This window comes from Artemia franciscana, chromosome 1 (assembly GCF_032884065.1).
Source record: "Artemia franciscana chromosome 1, ASM3288406v1, whole genome shotgun sequence".
NCBI classification, from domain to species: Eukaryota; Metazoa; Arthropoda; class Branchiopoda; order Anostraca; family Artemiidae; genus Artemia; species Artemia franciscana.
Genome location: NC_088863.1, coordinates 63,870,525 through 63,887,944, shown reverse-complemented (window position 1 = coordinate 63,887,944; position 17,420 = coordinate 63,870,525). Strand labels below are relative to the sequence as shown.

Sequence of the window (17,420 nt, the reverse complement as noted above, 5' to 3'; positions counted from 1 at the left end):
CACAACTGAGCACATCGACAATTCAACTTTATCTTAAGTGCATGTTCCCCTCTTTTGTGAAAGTAAAAATTATCGTAACTGGCTGGGGAATTAAACTGGGATATTTTGTCGTAACTGTGTAACCTCAGTCCTAGACATGAAAGAAGATGGAGAAGAAAGAATTTTTAGAATACGAATATGAATAATAGAAAGAATACGTCAAGGCAGGAATTTATTGAAGCATTCAGCTGTTTTTTCTCCCTGAGGTTCCAGTAATTTGGTCTACAGAAGGATCTAAGAGATTATCGGGCAGTATTCAGAGTACATCATTAAAGAGAGAAAAGGCTCAGTTAAATATGGGTGCATAGTGATGTAGCATAGTTCAGTATGCTTAGAAATCAATAAGTTTTGGAAACTCAACGCAAAACAGAAGAAAATGTACTACCTGAAAACTGTAAAGTTGGGTCGAAAAAAAAAACGAAACACAAGGGTTAGTTTCCGGGAGATACTATCTAACAGGGAAGGGTTATTACGAGAAGAGTTTGTGTAAACTTTTATCTGTTAAACCTTAATATTTCTGAAAAACGAATATACTTTTATCAGAGGGATAGTAAGATATCTGGTACAAGCAAGCTTCAACGAAATGTAGCTAAGATACCCTGTAACAAAACATAATCAGGAGACGCTGACACACTCGAAAGATATTCCGAATTCTTTCCAAAAATAGAGTCTCACAACCAGAGGCGCCATTTGGACCAAATCTTCGGGTGGGTATAAACTCCATCTTGGGCCCCCCCCGATTCACTTCGTGTCGCGTAATCATAAGGGAAATGGGCATTTGACAGAACTCGAGATTTTTATTATGTATCTTACCTACTTTCAAAGTTTACAATAATTAATAGCAAATAGCATAATTACCCCAAGGATCGTCAAGTAATTACGCTCTTTGGTTAATAGGCGTGCAGAAATTTCAAATCAATTGGACAGAATGAATTATGTTGGACATAATGGATTATTATGGCCGGCAAAGGGCCCTTTGTGGTGGAAGCTTGGGCCCCCTGGAAAATCTGGGGTGGGTATTTGCCCACCCCTGACCCCCCCCCCCCCCAATGGCGCCTCTGCTCACAACCATAGGTCAGACTCGAAAAAAGAACATGTAGATGGAACTCTGAATGTTTCCAAAAATTATGAACTTTATTTAGAAGTCTATAGTAATGAAGGAAGGTCTCCACTGTCTTTAAGAATTCATAGGAATATTTTCAACCAAAATTACAATCAGGGCTTTCATAAGCCCTAGTAGGGCTTAAGTGACACGTGTGAGGAGAAACGTGTGGCCGAAAAACAAGCTGTTGAGTGCGAGAACCGAAAAGAAGAGTATGGAACGACATGACATTGGTAAGACTGAGACTTGAGAGGAGAGAAAAAAGGATAGGGTTAATAGTTCCTTACCTACTCTATGCTTCGATCTTTAAAATGTATTTACACTTCTTTGTGGGAAGGAAAATGATTTTTCTAGAAAATAAAAACAGTGCCTTATGTTTTGAAGGTTGTATTCCCATATTATTGGGATTAAGGGTAGCGCATTGAATAAGTGCACTGCGTAGTGTGACCAGAAACAGTTGTAGGTTGTAGAGCAAACAAAGTAGCAAGTGGTGTTTTCTTTTTGATGGTTGAAAGAATTCTGTCCACCTATTTTGACGTTTCTGAAATTATCACTTGGTCGGATTCATGTGTGCCCCAGAACTGATATTCAATCATGAGCTTTGGTATTCAAAATGTACTTTGTAAGTACCGTAGACTGTTATAAGTAACAATGAAATACTCTGGGCCAAATCACTGGAGCATACAGGAAGTACATACAGTCCATGGCTGTTTTGTAAGATGTCTGAAGCCTTCTAAAGTATATCCACCGCTGGGCCTGGTGAAGCAGGTCAAAAAGGTAGCAGAAAGCATCTGTCCATCATTATTTAAAAGAACATCAGGCCTTCCAAGATCTATAAGTACGCTAATTTTCCATTTTCGCATTCGAAAAGAGTTGGTTGTAAATTGTCGTTTCCTGATGAATCGGTCTCTGAAATAAAAATTGCTCTGAAGGGTAAACTTAAGGCAAAGAAAGACACTTCTTCCACATAAGCAGTTGAGTTTCTTGTGGTCCCAAAGGGGCTGGATTTCAAACCCGTTATTCCTATTGAAAAAATTAAAAAAGTGGAGTCAGTCCATCTGAGACAATTATGTCTCCTCCGAGTGTAGAATGCTGCAGGGACGTTTTTGCTTGCATGGGTCGAAACAACAGCCGTCCATCTACTGCAGTACAGACAGCATGCCCAGAAGAAGAAGTGTTTGAAATAATATTCTTATGAAAAACTTTTATATCAAAATAAAAAGTAGTGTTTGAAATAAGGGTTTAATTTAAATACCTTAAAGCTAATTCAATTTGAATGAAAAAAGAAACAGAGTAGAGTAATTCATTCGGTATATACTGCTTCCCAAAAATTTGTTGTTGACACTCTATTATTGTTGATCCTAATTCTATAGGATCCCTTTTTTTTGGATTTTAGACTGTAAACATCATTTAAAATTGATACCATTACTGAAGCTATAGATAACTGTGATCCTACTTTAAAAGAGAAGTTAATTACCCTATTTTGCACTTTGGCGCCAATTTAAGGTCTATAAGGCATCTGTTCTACTTTATGCTAATGATAGCAAAATTTGGGTAACCCCTCTCCGTTCATCGAGAAAAGCTGAGAAGAAGGGAAGGCAATTAGTAAAGACCTAATCAGTTACCTTGCTTTTGATTTTTTTTTTTACTTAGTAATTGATATTTCTGAAGTTGGGCTAATCATTTTGGATTAAAATTCAGCATAAACGATCAATTTAGTGCGAGAAGGTAGAAACACCATGTTCCAGCTCCAAGAAGCCTTGGCTATGCCTGAGCAAACCTTGACGAAAAATTGTCTTAAAAAAGCGAAAAAGGAATTCAAGCGCTGTTATGCGCCTTATGTTTTAATATTAACTCTTTGCAAATCACCAGCAAGAATTCGGGAGATTGTCTAGCCTTTCCAGCTGAACTGTGAACTGTTTTTGGTTTATAAGAGTCGCTTGTACTTCTTATTACTGATTTTTATCTTTTATCCCCCTCAACAAAAAGGAGGAAAAAACATTCTAGTATAAACAATGCTATATGAAAATTATAATTCTATGTGAAAATTATCTATATTTAGCTCGCTTAGGTATGAGAAGGTTATGGTATTTTTGTGTGCTCACAATTAACAGGTATTTTTTTTTAAACTCATGATAATTTGTAGTTATTTTATTATGTGAAGCAAACAGAATGGGTAACTGACAAGAGCAGAAACTGGCACTAGTGTCGATAGGAAAAAATATCTACGCTATCTAGCATGTGCCGATACTAGATACTTTTCTAGCTCTGTAATGATTTTTATGTGAGGAGCTAAGATCAGATACGTATACTACCCTAATTATATCAATTGCACTGATTATATTAATTATTCTTATTATTGCACTGAAAAATATCAAGTGTCGCCAAAAGCTAGATGGCGTTGATAGTTTTTCTGTCGACACTAGCGCCAGTTTCTACTCTTTTAAGCTACCCATACTGTTTGATATGGAGAGTTTCTAGGGCAGCATTTTGTATCAGTGGCTTGTGAAAGCCCCAACAACGCAACAGGGCCTCAACTATAAATTAAATCGTCTTTCTTTAAAAGTATTTTCCAGATTGAATACAAGTTGCTTCATTTTTCTTCCCTCTCTTTCGACATGATTTCCTTTTCTTTTTAGTCATACTTTTTTCATTTTCTCCGATCCCCTCTTCTTTTTTCTTCTTAAATATAATGAGATTTACTTAGACGGTTGTATTGGGTATCTCGTCTAGTGGACATAGATGCCGTCTTTCGCATTATTCCAGTATTTTTCAATTTTCTATTTTTAGTTACACCACGCTCAGACTGTGCCCTGGAAACAATTCTTCTAAGAAACAGTATGAACATAACCACGCACTAGTTCAAACTGTGACAGGGACTTTGTATTGAAAATAGAGCAGAATGCAGATAAAGTAGAATGAGCGCGACTAATTATAGTTTGTCCTTGAACTACTCAACAAACTATCTTTCAACTCCATCGCCAAGATACTCGCGGAATTATGACATTTCACCGCGATCATGTAATTTGTCGCGACAATGTGATTCCTCTAATTACAGTTCTTATAGCAGTCACTGTACTAAGACTAGAGTTCCGAGGCTGCCCACAAACTCTGGATATAATTGTGTCTCCTCTAGATCATATTCAGGCATCCATAGCAGTCTGAGTTGCCCTTTAGCTAAAGGATCATACAACCGAAGCACTGCTCTTTACAAAAGTATAGATAATCCAACAGATTATCATAATAACAAATCCCGTGCAAGTAGTGTAGGAAGTGACTTTTGCAGTTTGACAACTAGCTGGAGAGATAGACGTGTTCCTGACGCTCATGAAACCTATAATTTTCATACCAGGAATAAGTTAAAAGGTCATTTCTCTCATTTCATGTTGGATAATCTATGATATTTTTTGTGTGTGTGGAAACCAACCGCCTATATAGCTAAAGTGGCTGTTCTCGCCTCTCTCGCGCTCGGGGCAAAATTCTCGTTATTACCCTTCCCCCCTGTCTCCCACACTTTTTTCAATTTATCAATTGATTGATAAATTTTGTTTTAATTTTTTTGTTTATCTATTAAATTATTATCACTAATTTTAATTTGATTGTGTTATTTATTAATATTTAATTATTTTTAATCCTCTAATTCAAGTAACTAATTAATAATTTATTAATTATTTGGGCTTATTAGTTGCACCCTTTAATTTATTTTAATAAAAATAAAACTTAATTATAACCGTTCATTATTTATTTGAAAGTTAGCGCCCCTAAAATTTCTGCGCCCCCTCTGTCCGTCCCTTTGAACCGCCACTAAATAGCCACGGTACAATACCAGACAAGTTATTTAAGGAGAGACTGGAGTGTTTTTTTTCTTTACGGTTAGTATTTGTATTTCGGATGTTCAAATAAGAGGTTTTAATAAGCTAAGCCTAGGTGCAGATGTTAAGAGAGATAAATTATGTTGCCAAACAAATTTTGCTTTCTTTTTTTTTTTTTACTGGGGAAAGAAGAATCACTGGCAAGCGTCTTATTTAAAGATTTCTGGGCCACAATACTTCCCTGGTCGAAAAAGTGTTCTAAGTCGTGCGCCAAAACAGAAAGTTACAACTATATAAATTTATTAGAAAATTCCCTCTGCCAAGAAGAACGGTTTACGATTTTTCCCAGGCATGACTTGTGTTTTAAAACCACAGGGGGAACTTATTCAGGTAGGAAAAAGAGTGCAAGGATGGAAGAAAACATTGCTGCAGTGAGGGATTACACTGTCCCTCACTGTTCAACTAAACGAAACTAAACTTGTTCAATTAACCGTAAGAACGCGTCGCAGTGATTCTCTTGTCATTCCGAGTTCTTGGCTGCGTCTACGCTCTGATTTCTCAGGGCTGCGTTCTACTGAGTCCCTCACTGCAGCAATGTTTTATTCTGTCCTTGCACTCTTTTTCTGTCTGAATAAGTCCCCCCTGATGCTTTAAAACGAAGTCCACTACAGTCCCATGCTCTCTGAACTTTGTAACCCACTATCAATTGTCTATTTTTGTGGAAAGTTGCAACAATGGAAATGTTTTCGAAACTGAAGCTGTACATTCTGGTATGACTTTGTTGCAAAATAGGTCTCCAGGGAGAATATCTTCTGCTGATTTGTCCAAGACATATTTGGGGGAACTATAGCTGCAAACGCTCATCCATAGGTTCACCTTTCATATCCTGCAACGGAAAAGAGATTCGTTAAAAAATTGTTTGTTTTTTTTTTCAAATAAATGTGGGTACGCACCTTTATGGGTCACCCTGTACCAAATGGAAAATTTTGAAGCAATCTCATTCGCCATTTGATTTCCTGCACATTTGAAAGGAATGAATTTCATGAAAGAAATTTGTGGCAAGCTAGATAAGTAAAGATAAATTGACTATTTGAAATATGTTGATATATTTTTTGATGGAAACGAATTCCTCGAAGTTTCAACAGTGTTAGCACCTTAATTTGAAACTTGAAAAATAAAAACTTTGATGTATTTTGTTTAGAAAAGAGCGTACAAATAACTCCATCATGTCCATCATGTTAAATACCGTAACTCTCTCTCTCTCTTATATATATATATATATATATATATATATATATATATATATATATATATATATATATATATATATATATATATATATATATATATATATATATATATATATATACATATATATATATATATATATATATATATATATATATATATATATATATATATATATATATATATATATATTTCTCTCTTTTCTCTCTCTCTCTCTCTCTTTCTTTCTATCTGTCTCTCCCTCTCTTTTCTCTCTCTCTCTCTCTTTCTTTCTATCTGTCTCTCCCTCTCTTTCCCGTCTACTATGTCTTTCTTAAGAAGTAAAATTGTTTATTTTGTTGTAGAGTTGGATATCAATCGTACAATCAGTGATATTTCGGAAACTAAAGTCAATAGATCTTCGAATAGTCCTGCCGGTGAACTATATTCAGCACTGACACCTTCTTCTGTTAATCCAGTTATTGATAGAAAAACAAAGCCTATAACGTTGCAATCATCAAAATATCAAGTAGGTATCTGTAAATATTTCTTTTTCACTTTGGTGTTCTGCACTTGATTAGCAATTGAAACTTTAGCATGAAGTGGAATTCTTTTCCACCTCAAACGACGCTAACATAATAAAGTATTTAGAATATCACTTCTTTCATTTTTGCCATAACATGAATTTTTTTATCTGGAAACTGGTGTTGCTTTAAGTGCTACATTGAGCAATTGAGCCCAATTGTGTAAAACCAAATTTATACTGATGGCTAGTCGATACATTATACTGATGGATGTCAATTGTATGATACATTCTGTAAGTTAAATAAAAATTGAACAAGTTTAAAGATTAGAAGCACAGGAAAAGGTTTTGGCTTTTTCTTGGCAGGAACTAGCAAAGAATGAACTGTGTTGTCGTCGCTTTTACTCAGGCCATCCTTTTAAAATATTTCATTGTAACTTCATACACAGTTGTAACCCACGATTATGACGTCAATCGTCATCTATATATACAAAAATAAGTTGTTTGTCTGTCTGTCGACTGACGTCATTATAAGGATTGATCTGTATGTCGTCATGAAGTTAGTTGTCGTCATGTTTGTTATGACGATGCTTAGTATATGACGTCATTATAAGTATTTAAGAAAATCGTTCAAAGACAAATTTTTAATTGTAAGAAGATCGTTGAAAGAGAAATTTTTAATATCTATATATATATACTAGCTGTTGGGGTGGCGCTTCGCGCCACCCCAACACCTAGTTGGTGGGGGCGCTTCGCGCCCCCCCCAAGCCCCCCGCGCGCGTAAGTCGTTACGCGCCATATTAGTTACGCGCCATTGTAGTTGTGTCCCTATATCCCACCTGTGAATATAGATAAATATATATATATATATATATATATATATATATATATATATATATATATATATATATATATATATATATATATATATATATATATATATATATATATATATATATATATATATATATATATTTTTTAACTACGTAAAACTTGCGAATATACAACATTCTTTGCTGTCCCATTGTCTATGCATATAAATAGAATGTCAGGTTTAACGACTCTTGAACATGCAACATATAATGGTCCATGGGAAAACAATCCGTATTCAGATCTATACCTCATGATTCTAATGATTGCCCTTGAGCTTTGTTGATGGTGATTGCTAATCGACGATTCCCTGTGTCGCCATCGTCATTTATATATCCCCCTGAGCCCCCCGGCGTCCCTGTTGTAGTTGTGTCCCTGTGTCCCGGTCGTCATGTCCCGGTGTCCCGGTCGTCATTTGTGTCCCGGTCTGTATATACATTCGTTTTGAATTGGTCTTTTTTTAGGTTTTAGTTTTTTACCTTTTTTTAGTTTTTTTTCTTTTTTTTAGTTTTGTTTTTCTCCTTTATTTTTCATTTTTTTTCTTTTTCATTTTATTTTCTTTTTTATTTTTTTTTTTAGCTTTTTAGCTTTGTTAGTTTTTTATTAGTTTTTAGTTTTTTTTTCTTTTTAGTTTTTTTGTAGTTCATTTGTGTCCCGATGTCCCGGTCTGTAATTTCGTCAGTCGAAAACATGACGTCAGTCGACACAAAAACATGACGTCACCTGACAGATCCACAGACAGACAACTTATTTTTATATATATATATATATATATATATATATATATATATACTAGCTGTTGGGGTGGCGCTTCGCGCCACCCCAACACCTAGTTGGTGGGGGCGCTTCGCGCCCCCCCCCAAGCCCCCCCGCGCGCGTAAGTCGTTACGCGCCATAATAGTTACGCGCCATTGTAGTTGTGTCCCTATGTCCCACCTGTGAATATAGATATATATATATATATATGGTTTTAACTACGTAAAACTTGCGAATATACAACATTCTTTGCTGTCCCATTGTCTTTGCATATAAATAGATTGTCAGGTTATCCCCCTGTTTCCCCCGGTGTCCCCGTTGTAGTTGTGTCCCTGTGTCCCGGTCGTCATTTATATTCCCTGTGTCCCGGGTCCCGGTCATCATTTGTATCCCGGTGTCCCGGTCTGTATATACATTCGTTTTTTAGTTTTGTTTTTCTCCTTTATTTTTTTCCTTTTTTTTTCTTTTTTAGCTTATTTAGATTTTTAGATTTTTTAGTTTTTTTTTATTAGTTTTTAGTTTTTATTTCTTTTTAGTTTTTTTGTCCCGGTCGTCATTTATATCCCCCTGTTTCCCCCGGTGTCCCCGTTGTAGTTGTGTCCCTGTGTCCCGGTCGTTATTTATATTCCCTGTGTCCCGGTCGTCATTTGTATCCCGGTGTACCGGTCTGTATATACATTCGTTTTTTAGTTTTGTTTTTCTCCTTTATTTTTTTCCTTTTTTTTTCTTTTTTAGTTTATTTAGATTTTTAGATTTTTTAGTTTTTTTATTAGTTTTTAGTTTTTTTTTCTTTTTAGTTTTTTTGTAGTTTTTACCTTCTTTTTAGTTTTGTTAATTTTTTTTTTTACTTGTGTCCTGGTCGTCATTTATACTCCCTGTGTCCCGGTGCTTTGTTGATTGCTAATCGAACATTCCTTTTGTCCTGGTCGCTTTCTCTTTGAGTGTCGTCATTTATTTTTTTCTTTTTTAGTTCTTTTAGTTTTTACCTTTTTTAGTTTTTTTTTAGTTTTTAGTTTTTTTAGTTTTTTACCTTTTTTTAGTTTTTTTAGTTTTTTAGCTTTTTTATTTTTTTTATTAGTTTTTAGTTTTTTTGTAGTTTTTGCCTTTTTTTTTAGTTTTTTGTCCTGGTCGCTTTCTCTTTGAGTGTCGTCATTTATTAGTTTTTTCCTTTTTTTTTTTAGTTTTTTATTGGTTTTTACCTTTATTTTAGCTTATTTTTCAGTTTTTTCCTTTTTTTTAGTTTTTTTTTATTTTTTATTTTTTTTAGTTTTTTACCTTTTTTTAGTTTTTTTAGTTTTTTTAGTTTTTTAGCTTTTTTACTTTTTTTATTAGTTTTTAGTTTTTTTTTGTAGTTTTTGCCTTTTTTTAGTTTTTTCAGTTTTTTTTTTAGTTTTTTATTGGTTTTTACCTTTATAGTTTTTTTAGTTTTTTAGCTTTTTTATTTTTTTTATTAGTTTTTAGTTTTTTTTGTAGTTTTTGCCTTTTTTTAGTTTTTTCAGTTTTGACGTCACCTAATCCAGTTTTTTCAGGTGACGTCACCTGACACATCCATCCACACATCCATCCATCCATCCATCCACAGACAACTTATTTTTATATATATAGATAGATATATATATATATATATATATATATATAAATATATATTTTCTTTTTAGTTTTTTTGTAGTTTTTACCTTTTTTAGTTTTTTTCTTCTTTTGTATTAATGCTAAAGCCCAGGTTCAAACCTGGAGCCTCTCGGACCTAGAACCTGAAACATAACGGTTTACCAACTCAGCTACTTCGGCTTGAATACATTCGTTTTGAGCAGCTTCCTCGGGTGTTGCCATTGTAGGTTCTTCAGTCATTTTACAATTAGAAATTTCTCTTTCAACGGTCTTCTTACAATTAAAAATTTGTCTTTGAACGATATTCTTAAATACCTGTGTCCTGGTCGTCATTTATATTCCCTGTGTCCCGGTCGTCATTTGTTTCCCGGTCTGTAATTTGTCTTTGAGTGTTTTTTCTTTTTAGTATTTTTTAGTTTTTTACATTTTTTCTTTTTTCAGTTTTCTTTTTCTTCTTTATTTTTCAGCTTCACTATGAAATACATATCGCCGAACCTTTGTTTTTTTAACTAAAATCTGGTAGGCATTGATGACCTTATCCAAGTCAAAATCCCAAACCCAATCATCATCGCTATCATTTTCAGTTTTGATATGTTTTGACTCTCGCTGTCCAGGTGGATCTTCATCTAACTGCGCGGTTTTGCGTTCTTTAGCCTCAAGCCTGTTTCCTTGCTGTTCTTTTGATTCCTCGGCACGCTTTCTTTTCTGACTTTCTCTATCAGCAGCAAGTTTTTTGGCATAGACTGTTTGAGCATCTTCATCGGCTTTTGCCATTGTAAGTTCATCAGTCATTTTAAACTTAAAGATTAATAGATTTCTACGTGAACATATATGTGTTAAATATCTTTAATGACGTCACCGTCATAGCAAAAATGACGACAACTAACTTCATGACGTCAGTCGACACAGAAACATGACGTCACCTGACAGACAGACACACAGACAGACAACTTATTTTTATATATATACTAGCTGTTGGGGTGGCGCTTCGCGCCACCCCAACACCTAGTTGGTGGGGGCGCTTCGCGCCCCCCCCAAGCCCCCCCGCGCGCGTAAGTCGTTACGCGCCATAATAGTTACGCGCCATTGTAGTTGTGTCCCTATGTCCCACCTGTGAATATAGATATATATATATATATATATGGTTTTAACTACGTAAAACTTGCGAATATACAACATTCTTTGCTGTCCCATTGTCTTTGCATATAAATAGATTGTCAGGTTATCCCCCTGTTTCCCCCGGTGTCCCCGTTGTAGTTGTGTCCCTGTGTCCCGGTCGTCATTTATATTCCCTGTGTCCCGGGTCCCGGTCATCATTTGTATCCCGGTGTCCCGGTCTGTATATACATTCGTTTTTTAGTTTTGTTTTTCTCCTTTATTTTTTTCCTTTTTTTTTTCTTTTTTAGTTTATTTAGATTTTTAGATTTTTTAGTTTTTTTATTAGTTTTTAGTTTTTTTTTCTTTTTAGTTTTTTTGTAGTTTTTACCTTCTTTTTAGTTTTGTTAATTTTTTTTTTTACTTGTGTCCTGGTCGTCATTTATACTCCCTGTGTCCCGGTGCTTTGTTGATTGCTAATCGAACATTCCTTTTGTCCTGGTCGCTTTCTCTTTGAGTGTCGTCATTTATTTTTTTCTTTTTTAGTTCTTTTAGTTTTTACCTTTTTTAGTTTTTTTTTAGTTTTTAGTTTTTTTAGTTTTTTACCTTTTTTTAGTTTTTTTAGTTTTTTAGCTTTTTTATTTTTTTTATTAGTTTTTAGTTTTTTTGTAGTTTTTGCCTTTTTTTTTAGTTTTTTGTCCTGGTCGCTTTCTCTTTGAGTGTCGTCATTTATTAGTTTTTTCCTTTTTTTTTTAGTTTTTTATTGGTTTTTACCTTTATTTTAGCTTATTTTTCAGTTTTTTCCTTTTTTTTATTTTTTTTTTATTTTTTATTTTTTTTAGTTTTTTACCTTTTTTTAGTTTTTTTAGTTTTTTTAGTTTTTTAGCTTTTTTACTTTTTTTATTAGTTTTTAGTTTTTTTTTGTAGTTTTTGCCTTTTTTTAGTTTTTTCAGTTTTTTTTTTAGTTTTTTATTGGTTTTTACCTTTATAGTTTTTTTAGTTTTTTAGCTTTTTTATTTTTTTTATTAGTTTTTAGTTTTTTTTGTAGTTTTTGCCTTTTTTTAGTTTTTTCAGTTTTGACGTCACCTAATCCAGTTTTTTCAGGTGACGTCACCTGACACATCCATCCACACATCCATCCACACATCCACAGACAGACAACTTATTTTTATATATATAGATAGATAGATAGATATCTATCTATATATATATATATATATATATATATATATATATATATATATATATATATATATATATATATATATATATATATATACACCGGGACACAAATGACGACCGGGACACAGGGAGTATAAATGACGACCAGGACATAAGTAAAAAAAACTAAAAAAAGGTAAAAACTACGAAAAAACTAAAAAGAAAAAGAAACTAAAAACTAATAAAGCTAAAAAACTGAAAAAATTAAAAAAATTAAAAAAGAAAAAAAAAGAAAAAAGGAAAAAAATGAACAATAAAGCAGAAAAACGAATGTATATACAGACCGGGACACCGGGATACAAATGACGACCGGGACACAGGGAATATAAATGACGACCGGGACACAGGGACACAACTACAACGGGGACGCCGGGGGGCACAGGGGGATATATAAATGACGACGGGGACACAGGGAATGTTCGATTAACAATCACCATCAACAAAGCTCAAGGGCAATCATTAGAATCATGAGGTATAACTAAAAAAACTAAAAAAAAGGTAAAAACCTAAAAACTAAAAAAAAGACCAATTCAAAAACGAATGTATATACAGACCGGGACACGGGACAAAAATGACGACCGGGACACCGGGACACAAGGAATATAAATGACGCCCGGGACACTCAAAGAGAAATCACAGACTGGGACACCGGGACACAAATGACGACCGGGACACAGGGAATATAAATGACGACCGGGACACAGGGACACAACTACAAAGGGGATGCCGGAGGGCACAGGGGGATATATAAATGACAACGGCGACACAGGGAATGGCCGTTTAGCAATCACCATCAACAAAGCTCAAGGGCAATCATTAGAATCATGAGGTATAGATCTGAATACGGATTGTTTTCCCATGGACCATTATATGTTGCATGTTCAAGAGTCGGTAAACCTGACAATCTATTTATATGCACAGACAATGGGACAGCAAAGAATGTTGTATATTCGCAAGTTTTACGTAGTTAAAAATATATATATATATATATATATATATATATATATATATATATATATATATAAAAATAAGCTGTCTGTCTGTGTGTCTGTCTGTCTGTCAGGTGACGTCATGTTTCTGTGTTGACTGACGTCATCAAGTTAGTTGTCGTCATTTTTGCTACGACGGTGACGTCATTCAAGATATTTAAGACATATGTTCACGTAGAAATCTATTAACGTTTAAGTTTAAAATGACTGATGAACTTACAACGGCAAGGGCCGATGAAGATGCTCAAAGAGTCTATGCCAAAAAACTTGCTGCTGATAGAGAAAGTCAGAAAAGAAAGCGTGCCGAGGAATCAAAAGAACAGCAAGGAAACAGGTTTGAGGCTGATAGAGAAAGAAAGAACAGAAAGCGTGCCGAGGAATCAAAAGAACAGCAAGGAAACAGGCTTGAGGCTGATAGAGAAAGAAAGAACAGAAAGCGTGCCGAGGAATCAAAAGAACAGCAAGGAAACAGGCTTGAGGCTGATAGAGAAAGAAAGAACAGAAAGCGTGCCGAGGAACTACCAGAGCAACGCGGAAGCAGACTTGCTGCTAAAAGAGAAAGTGAAAAAAGAAGGCGTGCCGAGGAATTACAAGAACAGCAAGAAATCAGGCTTGCTGCTGATAGAGAAAGTAAGAAAAGAAAGCGTGCCGAGGAATCACAAGAACAGCAAGAAATCAGGCTTGCTGCTGATAGAGAAAGTAAGAAAAGAAAGCGTGCCGAGGAATCAGAGCAACCTGAAAGTTATCGCCTGGCATTCAGGTACAACCCAGTCGATGATTATAGCTTGAGTAGATGTGTTCAAATCGGGACAATGTCTAAAATTTGTCCCTATTGCAAGGCCTTGAAATTCAATGGTGAAACAATGGGAATGTGTTGCGCCTCAGGAAAAGTTAAACTTCCTCTATTGGCTGCACCACCAGAGCCATTGAAGACTTTCCTTACTGGAACTACGTCAGAATCTAAGCGTTTTTTGTCACAAATCAGAAAATACAACTCATGTTTCCAAATGACGTCGTTTGGAGCCCAATTCGAAAATCCAGATCAATTTATGTCTAGTTTCAAAGTAAAAGGGCAAATTTATCATAGAGCAGGGTCCCTTCTACCATTCTCAGGCGAGAATCATAAATTTTTACAATTGTACTTCATCAGTGATAGAAATTCTGAACTGAATGCACGTTGCGAAATTTCTCCCAACGTTGAAAGGACAATCGTTTCCCAATTGCAACATCTTTTCCACGAAAATAATAATTTAGTGCGTCTCTTCAAAACAGCCATCGATTTGATGCCTACTGATACGCATAAAATTGTTATTTCCGCTGACAAAACGCCTCCTGGCCAACATGTGCGTGGATACAATGCTCCAACTATCGACGAAGTGGCAATCGTTATGGTCGGTGATCAGTTTTTACCTCGAGATATTATTCTTCATAAGCGAAACGCTCAGTTGTTAAGAATTGCTGAAACTCATCGATGCTACGGTGCCCTACAATATCCTATCATTTTTTGGGATGGAGCCGACGGCTATCACTTTAATATTAGATTGATGAATCCAGCCACTAACAAAGAAATGAATAAGAAATGCAGTGCAATGCATTATTATTCCTATAGACTAATGATTCGGCAGGATGAAGAAAATTATATTTTAAAATGCCGTGAATTGTTTCACCAATTTGTCGTTGATATGTATGCTAAAATTGAATCAGAACGTTTGCTATATATCCGCCTGAATCAGACCAAGCTCCGCTCTGAACAATACATTCATTTGCGAGATGCAGTTATAAATGACGGTAATACCACAAACGTTGGAAGATTAACAATTTTACCTTCGTCATATGCTGGCAGTCCCCGTCATATGCATGAATATGCTCAAGATGCTATTGCGTATGTTCGTCTCTATGGTCGTCCAGATTTATTTATTACATTTACATGTAATCAATCTTGGGACGAGATACTGCAGCTTTTACTTCAAGGACAATCGGCGGTTCTTAGGCATGACATTACGGCCCGTGTCTTCCGGCAAAAGTTGAAATCACTGATAAACTACATAGTAAAACTTGAAGTGTTTGGGTCAGTGCGATGCTGGATGTACTCAGTGGAATGGCAAAAACGAGGTTTGCCACACGCACATATACTAATCTGGCTACATAAAAAAATTACTTCGAACGAAATTGATGATGTGATTTCCGCTGAAATACCTGATAAAAATGTCGATAAGGGGTTACATGATATTATTGTAAAAAATATGATACATGGACCTTGCGGTGCACTGAACGAAAATTCACCATGCATGGCCAAAGGAAGGTGCACAAAGCAATATCCTCGACTTTTAGTATCAAACACAATTACTGGCAATGATGGTTACCCACAATATAGAAGAAGATCTACTGAAGATGGCGGTAAAACAGCAATAATAAAGAAGCGTAACGGTACCACCATCGAAGTAGATAACCAGTGGGTTGTTCCATATTCCCCATTATTATCAAAAACATTTAATGCACACATAAACGTTGAATACTGTAACTCCGTAAAGGCAATCAAATACATATGTAAATACGTCAAAAAAGGCAGTGACATGGCAGTTTTTGGCTTGCAGCCCGAAATCAAAGATTTCGACGAAATCGTACAATATCAGGCTGGAAGATACATAAGCAGTAATGAAGCTGTTTGGCGAATTCTTTCATTTCCGATAAATGAACGTAGTCCAGCTGTTGTTCACTTAGCGGTACATTTACAGAATGGTCAACGTGTTTATTTCACGGAAACCAACGTGCAACAAAGAGTCCTGAATCCACCGGATACAACATTAACAGCTTTTTTTTCTCTTTGCAAAAATGATTCTTTTGAAAAAAAAACTGCTGTATACTGAAGTGCCTTCGTATTTCACGTGGAATACTAAAAATAAAGTATTTGAACGTCGAAAACAGGGTAAGTCAGTTGACGGCCAACCTACCATCTTCAAAGATACCACGATAGGAAGACTCTACACCGTTCAGCCCAATCAACATGAATGCTTCTTTCTACGCCTGCTTTTGGTGAATGTACCCGGTCCGACATCCTTTGAGTATTTGAGAACTGTAAACGGTACTATACATGACACTTACCGTAGTGCATGCCAAGCTCTGAATTTATTGGAGAATGACCAACACTGGGATAACTGCATCAATGACGCGTGCGAAACGTCAACCCCAAGTCAAATTCGTGCATTGTTTGCCATCATTTTAACAACTTGCTCTCCATCAGCTCCTACAGAATTATGGGAAAAATATAAGTCAAAAATGTCCGAAGATATACTCCATCGAAAACAGTTAGAGACGTCAGATATGACTTTTGATTTTACATCAGAAATTTATAACTACACTTTAGTTATTATAGAAGATTTGTGCGTACATATGGCAAACAAACCTCTTCAGGTTTTGGGAATGCCTTCACCTAACCGTATCGCTGCTGTTTCGACATGTGTAGAATTGGATCGTGAACAAAGTTACAGTACGAGTGATCTATTGTCGTATGTACAAAATAACATTTCCAAGTTAACGTCGGAACAAAAAGACATTTATGATACGATAATGCATTGTGTCGATAACAACATTGGAGAAATTTTCTTTTTGGATGCGCCAGGAGGTACTGGTAAACATTTGTGATAAAACTGATTCTGGCATCAATTCGATCAAAAAATGATATAGCGTTGGCAATTGCGTCGTCCGGAATAGCCGCAACATTGCTGCCTGGTGTTTCTGTGTGACGTCTGTCTGTCCGCATATGACGTCTGAATTATTTCATCATATACCAATTCAAAAACGAATGTATTCAAGCCGAAGTAGCTGAGTTGGTAAAGCGTTATGTTCCAGGTTCTAGGTCCGAGAGGTTCCAGGTTCGAACATTGGCTTTAGCATTTATACAAAAGAAGAAAAAAAACTAAAAAAGGTAAAAACTACAAAAAAAACTAAAAAGAAAATACCAAAAAAACAAAAAAGCTAAAAAACTAAAAAAAAACTAAAAAAAGTTAAAAAACTAAAAACTAAAAAAGAAAATAAAACTAAAAAAACATAAAAAAAGGTAAAAAATACAAAAAACTAAAAAGAAAAAACAAACTAAAAACTAATAAAAAACTAAAAAAAATAAAAACTGAAAAAGAAAAAAAACTAAAAAAAAGGAAAAAACTGAAAAATAAAGGAGG

The 17,420-nt window shown here is 35.1% G+C and overlaps 1 protein-coding gene and 1 long non-coding RNA gene across 4 annotated transcripts in view; one reads left to right on the top strand and one right to left on the bottom strand.

The window, feature by feature from the left end:
* LOC136032792 (ubiquitin carboxyl-terminal hydrolase 8-like) overlaps positions 1 to 17,420 on the top strand; it is a 135,662-nt gene that overhangs the window by 86,299 nt on the left and 31,943 nt on the right. For all 3 annotated transcript variants that reach the window (XM_065713172.1, XM_065713182.1, XM_065713189.1), the window contains one exon: positions 6,546 to 6,709. In XM_065713172.1, coding sequence (XP_065569244.1) covers positions 6,546 to 6,709 — 164 coding nt within the window. The remainder of the gene's footprint in view (positions 1 to 6,545; positions 6,710 to 17,420) is intronic.
* LOC136032807 (uncharacterized) overlaps positions 7,870 to 17,420 on the bottom strand; it is a 19,356-nt gene continuing 9,805 nt past the window's right edge. The window contains exon 2 of the long non-coding RNA XR_010618786.1: positions 7,870 to 9,604. This is a non-coding gene — a long non-coding RNA (uncharacterized LOC136032807). The remainder of the gene's footprint in view (positions 9,605 to 17,420) is intronic.